This window comes from Mizuhopecten yessoensis, unplaced genomic scaffold, assembly GCF_002113885.1.
Source record: "Mizuhopecten yessoensis strain PY_sf001 unplaced genomic scaffold, ASM211388v2 scaffold9847, whole genome shotgun sequence".
Classification (NCBI taxonomy): Eukaryota; Metazoa; Mollusca; class Bivalvia; order Pectinida; family Pectinidae; genus Mizuhopecten; species Mizuhopecten yessoensis.
In genome coordinates, this window is record NW_018408252.1 from 3015348 (window position 1) to 3030163 (window position 14816).

The 14816-nt window shown below is 35.7% G+C and overlaps 1 protein-coding gene across 1 annotated transcript in view; it reads left to right on the forward strand.

Annotated features, from left to right (window-relative positions):
• The window catches only part of LOC110458873 (exosome component 10-like), a 25590-nt gene continuing 10774 nt past the window's right edge, over positions 1-14816 (forward strand). The window contains exons 1-15 of the mRNA XM_021510829.1: positions 1-76; positions 1142-1278; positions 3108-3234; positions 4036-4140; positions 4553-4712; positions 5238-5295; positions 6433-6508; positions 7760-7870; positions 8767-8910; positions 9517-9707; positions 10554-10710; positions 11521-11669; positions 12254-12416; positions 12854-12989; positions 13768-13874. Of these exons, the coding sequence (XP_021366504.1) occupies positions 5-76; positions 1142-1278; positions 3108-3234; positions 4036-4140; positions 4553-4712; positions 5238-5295; positions 6433-6508; positions 7760-7870; positions 8767-8910; positions 9517-9707; positions 10554-10710; positions 11521-11669; positions 12254-12416; positions 12854-12989; positions 13768-13874 (1893 nt within the window). The 5' untranslated portion in view covers positions 1-4. The remainder of the gene's footprint in view (positions 77-1141; positions 1279-3107; positions 3235-4035; positions 4141-4552; positions 4713-5237; positions 5296-6432; positions 6509-7759; positions 7871-8766; positions 8911-9516; positions 9708-10553; positions 10711-11520; positions 11670-12253; positions 12417-12853; positions 12990-13767; positions 13875-14816) is intronic.

Below are 14816 nucleotides of genomic sequence, written 5' to 3' on the forward strand. Positions count from 1 at the left end.
GCCCATGCAATCATCCACGGTTGAAACATCAGAGGAGTTTTTACCTGGAATTAAAGATGTTACAGAATTTACACAGGTACTGTCAACCACCGTAATGTAGCGACTGCTTAATTATTCCGACACATGATATGAAGAGGTTGAATTGCTCTTTTATTTTGTCCTGTTTTCGTTATTTTGCCGTGCACGTGTTCAGTTTGATCGACTGATTGAGCATGGCGAATCTACGTTTCTAAGTTAACGGTAGAGTAGTGTTGCGATTTGTCCATAATAAGAACTGTGTATTAAAGCAATACATATTAGAAAATTCCCTCTTGCGCGAATCTAGAAAGCGACCGTACTTCTACATGTACAATTAGGCAAAATATAATTTAGAGCTGTACAGGTTAGGGAAAACCACCAACTTGCGTATATACGCAAACTAGCCTATAATATTCCAGCTGGAGTATGGATTTGTTACTAAAAATAACCCAAATCGCTTTACCAGTAACCTTTGCAAGATATTATTAAAAATCGCATTAATTTACGACAAGGTAAATAATATTTTGCTAAAAGATGTTTACTGAAAGCGTTGGCTACTTGATGTAACTTTACCGGAAGTATTGCATCTGTTTTTGGTACTTTCCCACATGCAAATAAAGTTTATTTTTGCATTTGTATTATGTTTCATGACTGAATAAATGCAACTTGTACAAACAATTTGAACAAGTTAAGATTAAAGTGAGTTTGGCTATTTTTAGTAACAAATCCATACCCCTATTGGCATATAATAGGCGAGTTTGCGTATGATACGCAAGTTAGTGGTTTTCCCCGACCTGCTGTAATCAGGTCGGGGAAAACCACTAACTTGTTAAGATTAAAGTGAGTTCGGCTATTTTTAGTAACAAATCCATACCCCTATTGGCGTATAATAGGCGAGTTTGCATATGATACGCAAGTTAGTGGTTTTCCCCGACCTGATAATTGTATATATATACTAAACGAAATACATAAAATCGAGTTACTATAGTTTTCATTCAGCTTTCATTTTATTGTTTGTATGCGATGTCGTTCGACTTCATCAATTAAAAAAATCTCTGTCCATTTAAAACTTTATTAGTGGGCGAATTTGTTCATTTTAGTGGCCATGACTTAAATGTTTCAGAAAACCTTGCGTGCTGTACTACAAGCTACCAAAGCTTCCAATGACATGCCAGCTGCTGGGGATGACTTTGATTACTACTCCAGTTTCCAAGGTTTCAGAGACATACTTGACATAGAAGGAAAAAGAATCCTGCACATGTAAATATAGTAACATGACCGATTTAATTATTTTAATGTTCAACCACAGGGGCATGGATCGCTTTGCTGGTAAATTTTAAAAAATAGGGGTCTCAACTAATAATAGGAGACCCTATTTTTTAATATTACAAGTAAAGTGATCCGTGCCCCTGTGGTTGAACTTGAATATCTGTATCTTCTGATTATTTTAAAACAGAAAGCATATATTGAGTTATCTTGACTAAAAAAAGCTCAAAATAAACATAACTAAAGTGCAAGAATTTTCACTTTCAGTACCAGTAAGTACAGCATTTATTATCAAGATATACCTTCTGTTAACTGAACATCTCCATACATGCCATATCTCACGATTTAGGCGTGAGACTCACGAAAAACAGCCTTCCAAAATGTCTCACGGCGTGGGAACCCATTTTCACGCTTTTTGTTGCAAATAATCTGATCTCACGAAAGAAACAAATTTGGTCAATCTTAGTGAATAAACAATTGCTTCATGGATTCACACTGACCTTGGTCACCGCGAGGTCTGAAGTCACACGCCAGCCACTTAAATCACAGGCCAATTAGCAGCATATAGGTGTGAAAGTTCTGAATGGCCCGGCCGGCTGATTTAGCGGGGCATGGCTAAATGACTTGCTCGTCGATGTGTGAACTGTTAAGCAATTAAATCAGTGATCCCACATCCAGTGGGGGCTAGTTGCTAATTAATATGTGATGACAGTTGATATTAACATTAAACAGCAACATAAGGAGATGTCGGAGCTGTTAATACCGAAACGGTAATGTTGGAGGTGACTATAAAATCGAAACCGGACACAGACGTTGAATCCGGAATTCATTCTCTTGCCGTCGGGATGGGATTGAGTGTTAATGAAAAAAACATAAACAGAAGAAAACAAGTTTCTTCAGAATTGGATATATAAAAATAGTATTTATTGGTTATTTTTTCCCCAACAAATTAGAATTAAATATTCCCAATGTTTTGAGATACATTTTTTCTAACCTGGGTTAATAAGGACATCCCTGTGGAATTTCTTCTTTTTTAATTACTATTATTTTTTGCCTTTCATGTGATTTATTTTCTTTTTAAATATTGATAGCTTTATCTGGACTGTTTGTCATGTGTAAACCTTCCTAAAATCCTTTAAAATATCAAAAAATCTCCAATTTTGGCTCTAACAAAGTAATTAGAGGCTTCAGAATAGCACAAATGATTCAGTACTATGATATATGCTATATGTTTTAAATGTCTCACGAATTCAGAGAAAAAATCTCACTATTTTTTACCAAATCTCACTAAAAATAATCACTGATCTCACTATTTTGCACCGGAAAGGTATGGCATGTATGCATCTCTATATTTCAGCAGTGTTCAGTTAAGTCAGGCAAATATGTCATAAGGGACAGGATAATTGTGTTTAGGCCAAAAATAATTACATGTTATTATATATATACAAGGTTGCCAGATAACTAGATGTTTTTCCCCAAAATACCAGCATCAATTTTTTTTAATTTAAATTTCCAGAAAAAATTGTCCCAGAAAACATTTTGTTTTGTTTTATGATCAATTGATACCTTTTCCATTTTTGATGCAAAATCTAGCATAAATGGATTGAAAAAGTTAAATGAGTAGTTAACTACATGTAGTAGATTAAAGCAAACGTTATTATAATTAACAAATACAGTGTTGGTAAAATGTTGAAAACTTTCTTTAAATATAAATAAAATACTATATAATTACACTTACAGCACTTACTGACTCTATATAGCTACCCAATTTTGAATTTGTAACCCTAACCAGACAAATTATTTGGTTGGCCTTGATGTTGTAGTGTACAGAATGTGATGCAGCATCAGAATGTCAGAGGAAGGCTGTCCCACGGTAGTTCAGATATCCTTGACCTGGAGGACAAATTTGATGTGTTGACCGACGCAAATGACCAGATACTTGAGAGAGTGGTCAGTATGTTATCCTCCTTCAAAAATAAGTATGATTTGAGAAGAAGCAAAGATACAGACTATTTTTTTTATAGAAAACAAGTATTCCCAATGTGCTGAAAACACCCCTAAATATCATTTAATAAATGCTTTAAGTAATTGCAAAATTTCTTAGAAAAAAAGATATTTTGGGTGATTATCTATTACCATTAGATACATGTTTAAAATGCTGAGGGCTGTAGGGCATTGGGACAACATCTTGGATGTAGCCCGAGTTTCCTCTGGCCCTAACACCAGACTTAGATATTTTTACATAAAGATGTCTGGTGTGGGGCCAGAGCGCATTCCTATATGAAAACGTGGAATTATCTGACACCGTTTGGTATCAGGGAGTGACTTATCAACAAAAAAGACTCAGTCCGGAAATCTTCTAAACAAGAATGATATACATGTATTTCGTTTTTGGTCTGGGTCAGTACGGTTTGTTGATTAGTCACTCCCATGAACTACAAAATGGTGTTCGCTTAGGTGGGAAATTTTCAACGATTGAAAACCGGGAAGTCTACTGACGAAATTTAGCAGCTGTTGGCGAAACAGCCTCTGGAAATCAACTGATCATAAAAGTGAAACATCATCAACATTTTATCCACCTATTTCACAAAGCAATTATTTTCTATCAAATTCTAAAAAGCAGAGTATAAGTGTCTTTTTATGTCTGTTAATCCATTTTTTGATAATTTACATGCAGTTCTTCAATTGTCACATTTTTTTGTATCGTCCAGTTTTTGTGATTAATTGTTACACAATAATTTTTTTAACCAGGGAAGCTGGTTGGATGAAGCTTCAGGTATCAAGAAGAAAGATAACACTCTTGTGCTAGCGACGGCAACACCAAAACAGCAGGCCTCGTCCAGCTGGAACAAAAAGGTCAGTCTTAGTCTTTGGCTGTCAGTACTCCATTATGTTTTTGACTCAGATTTTGAATCCTAACTCCTGCTCTTCCTGTGAGACTCATCAACCTTTTTTTGAGGACCCATAATATGTCTTAGCAATGGGACTCATTAAAGGTTTAATTGATAAAGATGTTTAAGACTCACCATAAAAAAATTGACAAAAAACACTGTAATATAGTTTGTTATGATGGAGGGCTGGCTATTAAGTTTATTAATTCACGTGATCTTGACCCAGGTCAATGGAGTAAATTAAAACTAGCTGTTAAGAATCCAGCTTATTATCACTTTAAAGATTAACATATTGCTATGTAACAAATTGTTCTTTAAAACTATGTTTGTGAAGCTATAACTTGTAGAGATCTATAACAAATTGTTCTGTGTTGTAGAAAAGTACATCTGCTACCAAAAGTGCCGCCAGCTACCATCTCCTGTCAGCCAAAAACATCTTACGTCCACAATTACGTTTCAAGGACAAAGTGGACAACAGAAACCAACCTTTTGTCCCGAGGATTAAGGAGAAACCAAATGCTATGAAGTCATTAGAAGGTATATTCTGATAAACTTCAGACTTTTTTTCTTAATTTGGAGCCTGTTTGGCACAAAGTACTTTTAAGCTTATGTCATGTTGCATAATGTTGGTATCGTCACTCTACTGTCTTGACTTTTCATTCCAGTGTGACAAGCATTCAGTATACAAAGACAATGAATAAGTTCATATTTTATTGTAACGGTTCAAAGGTCAAGGTCACTGCTACTGTAAATATTGAGATTTTGTCATTGCATTTTTGGCTTGTGTTCTCTATACAAGTATTCAGAACATAAAACACTCAAAACGAGATTACATTTCAGGGTCTCGGACCCAGGGATTACAGGGTGACAGATCACATTGTTTAATTTGTAAGAGTAAGAAAAACTCAGTCTCATTGAATTAAATATCTTTAATATTTTAAGATAATATTCTGTCAGAAACCCTACCAAGTATATCACTATTGTCAGAAACCCTACCAAGTACACCACTGTTGCTGGAGGTTATAAGGCTATATAACTGATCAGTGTTGTTTGTTTTTGTAGAAAGTTTACGTTTACCTGAGGATGTTACAATTGAGATGACAGAAAGTCCTTCATTTTTGTAAGTGTCTTTCATTTCAGAAATATTATAAAAGTAAAAGACAATTTCAATCAAGCACCGTTAACTCATTCTCCATGTATTCTGTTCCCTAACAGTCATCAGTTAAAGTAAATTTCATTCAATATCAAGTTTTACTTTTTACACAAACAATGTACATATTAAACGTGTCGCAACGTTCTCAAGACCGACTGGTTCCTGTGACTTAGTGAGCGATTTGTGTTGTTAATCTGTACAACAATGTGATCAGATCTAGCCCCTCATTTAGGTCAGTAGTGGACACACAGGGAAAAACCTGGAATTTGAGGGCAGTGGGCCATTTTCACCAATTTTTTATCAATATCAAAATTAAGAGGGGCCAATGTAAAATTAAAAGAAAATCGGAATATGGAGGGGTCAATGACCCCATGGCCCCTCCAGGATTATATATGTATGACCCACTACAGACCTAAACAGGAGAGGGGGGGTTCAGATCTACACCCTACCAGCAACCTATTCGATACAGTGTTTATACAATCTCTATTGATAGGCGAAGCATCCTATGTGGATTGACATGAAATTAACAATTTATATTGCAACATGTTTAATATGTACATTGTTTGTGTATAAATTAAAACTTTGATATTAACCTAGAAACTGTTACATTTAAGATAGATAAACTGACGATAACAAGAATAATGTTTGAGTGGAGTCAGACTCAGTGTTCAAGACAGAGAAAACATTTTGTAATCATACAATTATGCATCTTCAAAATCCATGGGTTCTACTTTTGGTAGACTTTTCTTCTCTGCACACATTGAATATGTCAAAGCAAAATTGAAGGTTTGCGATAAGCAATTTGATTGATTTCAGGTAAAGAACCTGGCCAATCATTAGACTTAATATAACTGTCCATTTATGATAACAGAAAAACTAACAGCCAACTTTAAAGCCCATTGATTTTCTTCATCAAAGCATCAAACTTGTCCACATATATCCTTTGCCAGATGTCACGAAAGTGCCTTTGATTTTTAATTTGTCATGAGATATTCCAAGGGTACAGAGAAGATATGTGTAGCAAGAAGAGAATCCCTGGATTTAAATTATTGAATTCAGATGCTGGGAAAAATCAGGTTTCCTTTTCACGTTTGTTATTAACAGATACCCACACCCATACCAGTATGAACTTGACCACTTGAAACAGGAGCCAGCGATGCTGTCTAAGGTGGAACCAATAGTGAGTGATTTCATTTGTAAAGTATGGTATTGTAACGTGCACTCAAGGACATGAATCACTCATGTGTGGAGAGAGAAATGGTATGTTGTTTGCTACACATAGAGAGTCCTTAGGCGTGTGCGTGAGTTACTAGTGTGAAGGGAGAAAAAATGGTACATTTATCTAGATTCCCAGTGTCGCTGATATGTTAATTAGACATATATTGCACTGATGTATATACCGCAGTAAGATATTTTATTTAGGTATTAAATGTTAAGTTGACTTGCCATGAATCCAGTTTTCTCCTCTAGTATAATGACCGGTGAACCTTTCAAGCTATGTGGCCATTGGCCTCTTTTTTATGTCCACAAATACCGTAAAAACCCATGTAATTTGCGCAGGTACTTTTTGAGGCTGAAAATCGGGGAAAAAAGCTTCTACTCGAAAAATTTGCCCACCCAAAGGCAAAAAATAGTTCAAGCAGACTATTTTTACGATGCTTCATTTAATAAATATTGAAATAATTCACGAGGTTATTATCAATCACGTGTTTACGTAATGTTAGACGCGAGATCAACATGAAAGTGAGCCGGAAAAAAAACCCATGCTATACGCATAGGCGATTTGAAAAAAAAAATAACAGAACTTACATGGAACGGAGCTTAAATTGAACAACTACATTTTCGTAATAGTATGGGGAAACGCACCGAGATGTCGAAATGTAATGTTGTAAGTTGATCGGCGATTCTCTGGCATAGGAATTTGGCTAAACTTTCTTTGTTAACGGTTACCTATTTAATGATACTTTTCACATAAACTCAGATTTCACATAAACAACACATTATGTATCAACTGTATCTTTTATTAATGTTTGACATAAATAAATTTGTTGACCGTCACTTGTCTTAGAGTTCCGTGTACCAAGGGAGATAATCCAAGATGGCGATCTCCCAGAATAGTCGATCTTTTCCTGAAAAAAACTTGAAATTTTCTATACCTGTGTATTTTACGCACCCCCCACTTTGGGTATTAAATTTCTGAAAAAAAAGTGCGCAAATTACATGTGTTTTTACGGTAAGGTTTAATCCTATATGGTATTATTATTGCATGTTTAGGGTTCAAAAATACTGAAACCATGTTGGTTCTTCCTGAAAACGATTTGCAGGCACCAATGTAATAAAACATGTGTAGATTGCCTTGAAATATTTTACATAAAGTTACAAAATGAGATTTGTTCAATCCCAGAATTTAATTGTGACTTTATGTTTTCAGGAACCACGTCCATTGGATGACACCCCTCTCTCCATGGTAACTAAGGTGTCAGAGTTAGTGGCACTGTGTGACAAACTTAAGACGTGTAAGACCGTGGCAGTGGACCTGGAGGTAGATACTTGACGACTCTCCTTATTTTGGAGGGAGATCTCCATTTTGGACCCTAAATTTGAACATTTATAACCTGTACCAATTTGCTGAACTATTCCTTTATTCTAAGATCTGTTTTCATCTCAAAAAACAACTTAAATACACCAATGGGTATCGGTATATGCACTTATTTTATTCATGATTTTAATTGAATAAATGGAGCATTCAGAATCTCCCCCATGACAATTTCAACTGGTTAGCAAGAATGGGTAGTGTTAGGACTGGGTTGTATGAAAACCAAGTGACAACTGCAAAACTTCTAATATTTCTCAAAATGGATAAATTTAGTTAGGAAAATACATGTGTCTGAAATGAGAATAAAACTATAAAAGACCTTAACGCAATGACCTCTTTTTGACTAAATGATCCTTCTGATATAGCTTCAGGGAGATTTTTCCAAGTGTAGGGATCGATCCCAGTCTAGCCATGCATTTCTCTTTCTCCTGTTACAAACATGGTGAGCTTGCCAACCCTTGTTTGAAGCACTGAGGAAATGCTTGGCAAGGGGACACCCAAACCTGGGTTGTAAATGGTGTGGAGACTAAGAAAAACGAGGGAGAAATGTAGCAGAACTGGACTGGGTCGATAGGAGGTGACCAGCTAGGTAGATTATTTACTAGAGCGTCTGTCTAAGAGTTTGGAGGGTCCCTGGTTCAAGTCCCCATCTGGCTATGCATTTCTCTTTCTCCTGTTACACCAGTATGAAACTTAACAGTTTATAATTATATATATTGATAAGATGTTTTTAATTGATATTACAATGAAAACTACCTAAATTTCATGATATAAGTCGCTTAATTAACGTTATGGTGTAAACTGATTGTCTATTATAAAAATGCTGTTTATTAAATTTGTAGCACCACTCATACCGGACGTTCCAGGGGATCACATGTCTCATGCAGATATCAACACGCGACCAGGACTTCATTATAGACACATTGGAACTTCGTAGTGACCTTCACATACTCAACAGTGTGTTCACAGACCCCAGCATAGTCAAGGTTTGTATGTTAGGCATTTTAAAAAAACTCAGGCTATAGGATTGATTCTGTATAGTGCTTTAATTTCAAAGAGTAGGTCATTCACAATAATTATCCTGAAACAAATCCCAGTGATTCCAATTTTTGTGCTCAGTATCAGGAGTTCAGATATGTGTTTTGTAGAGCTTCTATTTCACTTGCAACAAAATCATGAAAACAAAACCTCCATGGATGGAATTTGAATGATATAAAGATGTCTCTTTCCCTGTATTCTCCGAGAAATAATGTCTAGTTGATTTCTATATATCCCTACACCATAAGCTTAGACTTTCACAAAGAAAATATTCTTCTGTACACATTGCCACAACTTCCTTAATTTGCATATATTGTAGGCTATAGTGTAATGATTGCTGTGGCTATAGCTATAGACTTGGAGAAGATTCTAAAATTGAACATATCTGTATAAGTTCCTAATGTCTTAAATTGTACTGTAGGTGTTAAATGGTGCTACCGCTTAAAATGGAAAGAAGTCAGAACAATTTAATGTTTATCACTTTGTATTGTAAGCATTCAATTGTGCAACCTTTTGACACGGAAAGTCACCCGATACCTGACTTTGTATTTTAGGTATTCCATGGTGCAGACTCGGATGTGGATTGGCTTCAGAGGGATTTCGGTCTGTATGTTGTGAACATGTTTGATACAGGGCAGGCTGCCAGGGTGCTCAACTTGGCACGGTTTTCCCTGGCCCACATTCTCAAAGCGTACTGTGGGGTGGAAGCAGATAAACAGTACCAGTTAGCAGACTGGAGGATTCGGTAAGAACTGAAGGCCAGAGCCCGGACTCATGAAAACCGTTCTCAGGCTCAAGCATGGATAAGATCTGAGTTTGTCAATGATTTTGGAAAAAATTCTGAAGAGAATTAAAGCTAAATACAGTTTTCTGTGTTTACATTTGACCTTTTGATCATTTGACATGCTTTATGCGAGTTACAAGAAAGTTGGTTTGAGCACAGAATCCATGCTTCAGAATTTAAATGGTTTCATGAATACAGCTTTGAAGTAAACATTTTCTAAAGGGGTCTTGACATTTTGTTTAATTCTTTTGAAACTTCTTCCAAAGCCTCCTCTAACTCTGTGGTGAGTATCATAATCTGGGTTTTGTACAATTTTGAAAAGACGACTATGCTTTTCAAGATCCTGTATGACAAAGAACTACTTCTGGAGTGTTTCTAAAGTTTTGACTTGGAAAGCAGATGACATTTTTTTCCATTAGTTTTTTCAGACAAATAGAGTATTTCATTAATTATATTTGAGAATGAAAGAAATTTGTGTCACATTTACTTTAGTAAATACAGTAGGCGGAATCTTTGAATCTTATAGTCCTACCTGGGCGCTTTCCGAATTTTCGTTTATCGCAATCCAAACAGTTGGGCCACAGTTGTTTGTTTATGAAATATGAACCTAGTAAATAATTTGATGCTGCTTTCAGGCGAGCCTCGACAAAGCCTTGTAAGGCCTGCATAAACATTTGCAAGTCCGCCAGGATTTTTCCTGAAAGTGTTACATTTAAAAACAGATAAACTGGTTGTTCAACATAAACGAACCAGACTCCTACATAGAAATAGGAATGAAGGTAAATAATTGTGATGTGTGTATTTCAGACCTCTGCCAAAGGAGCTGGTAGCATATGCCCGTGAGGACACCCATCACTTACTGTACATCTACGATAGGTTGAAAAATGATCTTATTGAGCGGGGAAATGAGCAAAATAACCTGCTCATGTCTGTCCTGCACAGGAGCAAGGAAGTGTGTTCAAAGGTGAGAATGATCAAACTATTTAAGGTAACTCAATCTGCTCAAATCTGCCTTTGCTACATTTAGCTATAGAAGCAAGAAAATAAATGTGCAAATTGAACATTACTGCAGAATTAGTAAATGAAATGAATAAATTCCTTAAGTCTGTATTAATTTTATAGCTGTTAGCAAGGATACAATACTATATACATTATTTTTATAACATTATCAGTGAGAATATTTCCAAATATACTGAAACTAATAATGAAGCTTTATTTGATCAGATAAATCTCAGTATTAATCTACTTGAAATTTCAAAAATCTTCTTCTCAAGACCCACTCTTCATAGATGGAAGGCTCTTAAGGTGCTTTACCAAAATTCAGCTGACTGACAGAACCACTATTTGTACATAGTACATATACTACCCAGATCTTTCACACTACTTTTGCATTACATGTAGTTCAAGTTACCTTTGTTACAAAATGATTTCTTTTTCATTTGGCAACATCGATAACATCAGTTTTAACATAACTCAGGTGACCGTTAAGGCCCACGGGCCTCTTGTTTTATAAATGTTCTCCTTGTATTGCGTTTGTATTTCTAACAGCTAATTTATAGTTCCATACCAGCACAAAATGTATTTCTAACAGCTAATTTATAGTTCCATACCAGCGCAGAAATTATAATTCTCAACCCAGGCCATACAATATCCCACTTAATACAGGTGGAGGTGAACCACAAGAGGGTTATTTAAAGTATCTTGTTCAAGGACACAACTGCATGAAGACATGTTAAATTCATTAAACTGATTTTAAACTGTTTTACAATTCCAGGTATACAGGAAGAATATTTTCAGTGAGGATGACTATCTAGATCTGTACCATAAAAGTAAAAAGGTGTTCAACTCACAGCAGTTGGATGCACTCAAGAAGATATTCATGTGGCGGGACCGAACTGGAAGACAGGAGGACGAAAGTCTGGGGTCAGTCAATAACATTAACACGGTTTTTAATTTCCGTTTTTGGGAACAGTTGGTGTCGATAGATCTAGAGTGTTGGCAATAACCGTTAGTGGTTACTAAAGCAATCTTATGCTGGGTTATACTGTAATGCTTGTGATTAAATTTGTGGGGTATGCATTTGTAATTTTTGCCTCTGGACCAAAATTTGCAAATTTCAATTCGCACTGCATTCTAACTTTAGGGCTGGACTTGCAGAAGGAATTCTTCACTGATTTCTGGCAGTTTTTCACCAATAAGTACAGTGGGGAAAAAAGACTTTTAAGTTATTTAATTTTTTTTCTGCTGTATGATAAATAGAAATGCAAGGAAGTAATGCTACCAAGTACTAAAATTATTGGAAATTTATCTTGAGATCAGCAATTTTCAGTCGCCATAAAAACTTCTAAATTAAGAAATGTGTTAACTCATTCACCCCTGAAGACACATTTGAACTCTCCTGATTCAAAGCTTGGAATAGTTCATTATGAAAATTCAGGGGTGAATAGGTTAAGAAAGGTAAATTTACAGCATTTGTTTAATCATTGATATATGTTATACATTGATAGGTATGTGTTGCCAAACCACATGCTGCTCCAGATCGTGGAGATCCTCCCTCGAGAGAGACAGGGAGTACTGGCCTGTTGTAACCCAATCCCACCACTGGTGAGGCAGTACCTCCCAGAGGTCCATGGCATTATCTCAGAGGCAAGGGAGAAACCTCTCGTGAAGGTAAGCATCTAGTTGTTGTTATAATGTCTGAAAGTTTGACAGTAAATATTTACTACATAGCTTCATAAACATATTATTTCAATTTTGAAGAAGAAAAAATGACACTACGCAAAGATTAAGTTTAGCAATGAATTGCAATCTTATGATTTAGAGTTAATTGTAGTCTATCATTTTCAAATTACTAGAAAACTATAGAAGTAACCAACAGATCAGTAAATAAAGTCCCCATTTTCTCTTCAAGGTCTCATTCAGTTTTATGTGGTTCTTGCAAAATCAAGGGAAGTAACTTGCATTGTTTACATTTTAGCAACTGCATCAATCAGGTGATTGGTTATTTCAAAATATGGGACAACATATGTTTTACAACATTTAGAATTGTATTCAAATGACTGTTTGAAAATTAAGGATGCATTGCTGATAGTTACCGATTTTGGCAGGTGACAAAGAGAAAAGTGAACCGACCGTCTCATCAGCAGCACCCAAAGTACGATGGTGAAAGTCTGCTGTTGTGTCCTCATGATCTATCTCATCAGTTGTCACAGAAACCGGGGGAAAAGTCTGTGCTGTTACCAGGTAATGACAGTGAACAATAGTGCTGCAACGAGATATCGTGCGGCAATATATCTCGATATTTTGAATACGGTACGATACACATTATTTTTTGGGAGGTCATGGTACACCTATGATATTTTCCGGATTTTGTCCTTTCTGAACTTTATCTCATCATATCCGTTCCTACATGGCGAGTGACAGCTCGAGCTTAGCATGCATGTTGAAAGACGTGAATTGTATGAAACTTTTTATAGTGATAATAAAGTTCTTCATTCTGCCAAAGTTTATCTATTCTGTTCTTAAAAGTGTTGATATATATTAAATATTTAAAATATATCACAAATATTCAAGCGAACAAACACATGTTTTCGGTATCTGTAATAGCTATTTGTCAGCTACAACCCTTGTAAATTGTGAATATTGACCAAACTACAAGGAGGTACGATAGTCTAGTGGTAGGGCGCCGGGCTCGTGACTGAAGGGTTGCAAGTTTGAGCCACGGCACTGTGTTGTATCTTTGAGCAAGATACTTTACCCTGCTTGTTCCAGTCTACTCAGCTGTAAATGAGTATGTGGTTGGGCAGTGCTAGAAATGTAGAATGCGAGCTGTGAGTGCCGAAATGGCAGCACCCGCTGTATGCTCCCCATGGAGAGAGACAGATATTGGCTGGTTGCGAAGGTCCTGTAACCACAGATAATAATTTGTGAACTGCTTTGAGACGACCTACGAACTAGACTGTGATAAAGCGGTATATAAGAACCTCAAATTTTTGTTAATATTGCATGTTATTTTTTTCAGATCCGATGGACCTGGCGGACAGCTCCCCCTTGCCACCTTCGTATGACCTCCACTATAGTATCAAACTGAAGACCAACCCAGATCTCAGGGCCTTGGACTCTAATAATGTTAGTTTGTAGGATCTCTCACGAACATTTTAATCCTTAGATAAGTCTGCCTCATAGTTTTTTGAAAATGACTTGTTTGGTGATTGAAAATGAAAATATAAATTTCTGTTCAAATGCTTTAATTATACAGCAGCCAATCTGCTCTCCATAAAAGAATGTAATGACATCAAGTTTCACTTATTTGAGTAAAATATTCTTTTATATATTGATATCTTATAATATTATGTATAACTTCATATTTCGTGATATGTTTTACCCTTTCACCACTGTAGACCATAATGGACTCATCCAGGTCAATGCATGGTAGAGTCTACTAAAGTCACATAGGGGTGAAAGGGTTAAATTAGTTACTACAAATGTTGCATTAACAGTTAATGTTGCTGATTATAGTATGTTAAAATAACGGAGACATAAAATAACTTTAATTAAGGATTATAGGTGATTTTTTTTTACATTGTGATAGTTGAAATTATGTGTTCAATGGTTATATTTTTGTCCAGAATAACAAAGGATTTTTTATTTCATCTTTATTGGTGGTTTTCGTTTGGTTCATGTTACATTTGAGACAAACTGTTTTAGCATGTACAGATTAGTTTTTCTATTTACCATTTTCATGAGGTGAAAAAAGACATCAGTTGACATCAGTACAGAAGTTTCCATCTTAAAAGTTTGAATTTGATACCACGGCATGTTATAGGTCCGCAAATTCTTTAACAGCATGACAGGAAGATCAGAACAGTTTCCAATTTAAAAAAAATAAAGTATGTCACTGATTTGAATCAGCTATTTTTCTAATGTACAATATATAAATGCCATTCTAGCCATATCATGTACCATCCTCGATTTCCAGGGGTTATGCTCACTTTCACTCTCTACACCCCTGGAATATGTCATAGAAAAATTGAAGGCACAAAGATAGCTGTTTGATTGGTCTCAGGTAAA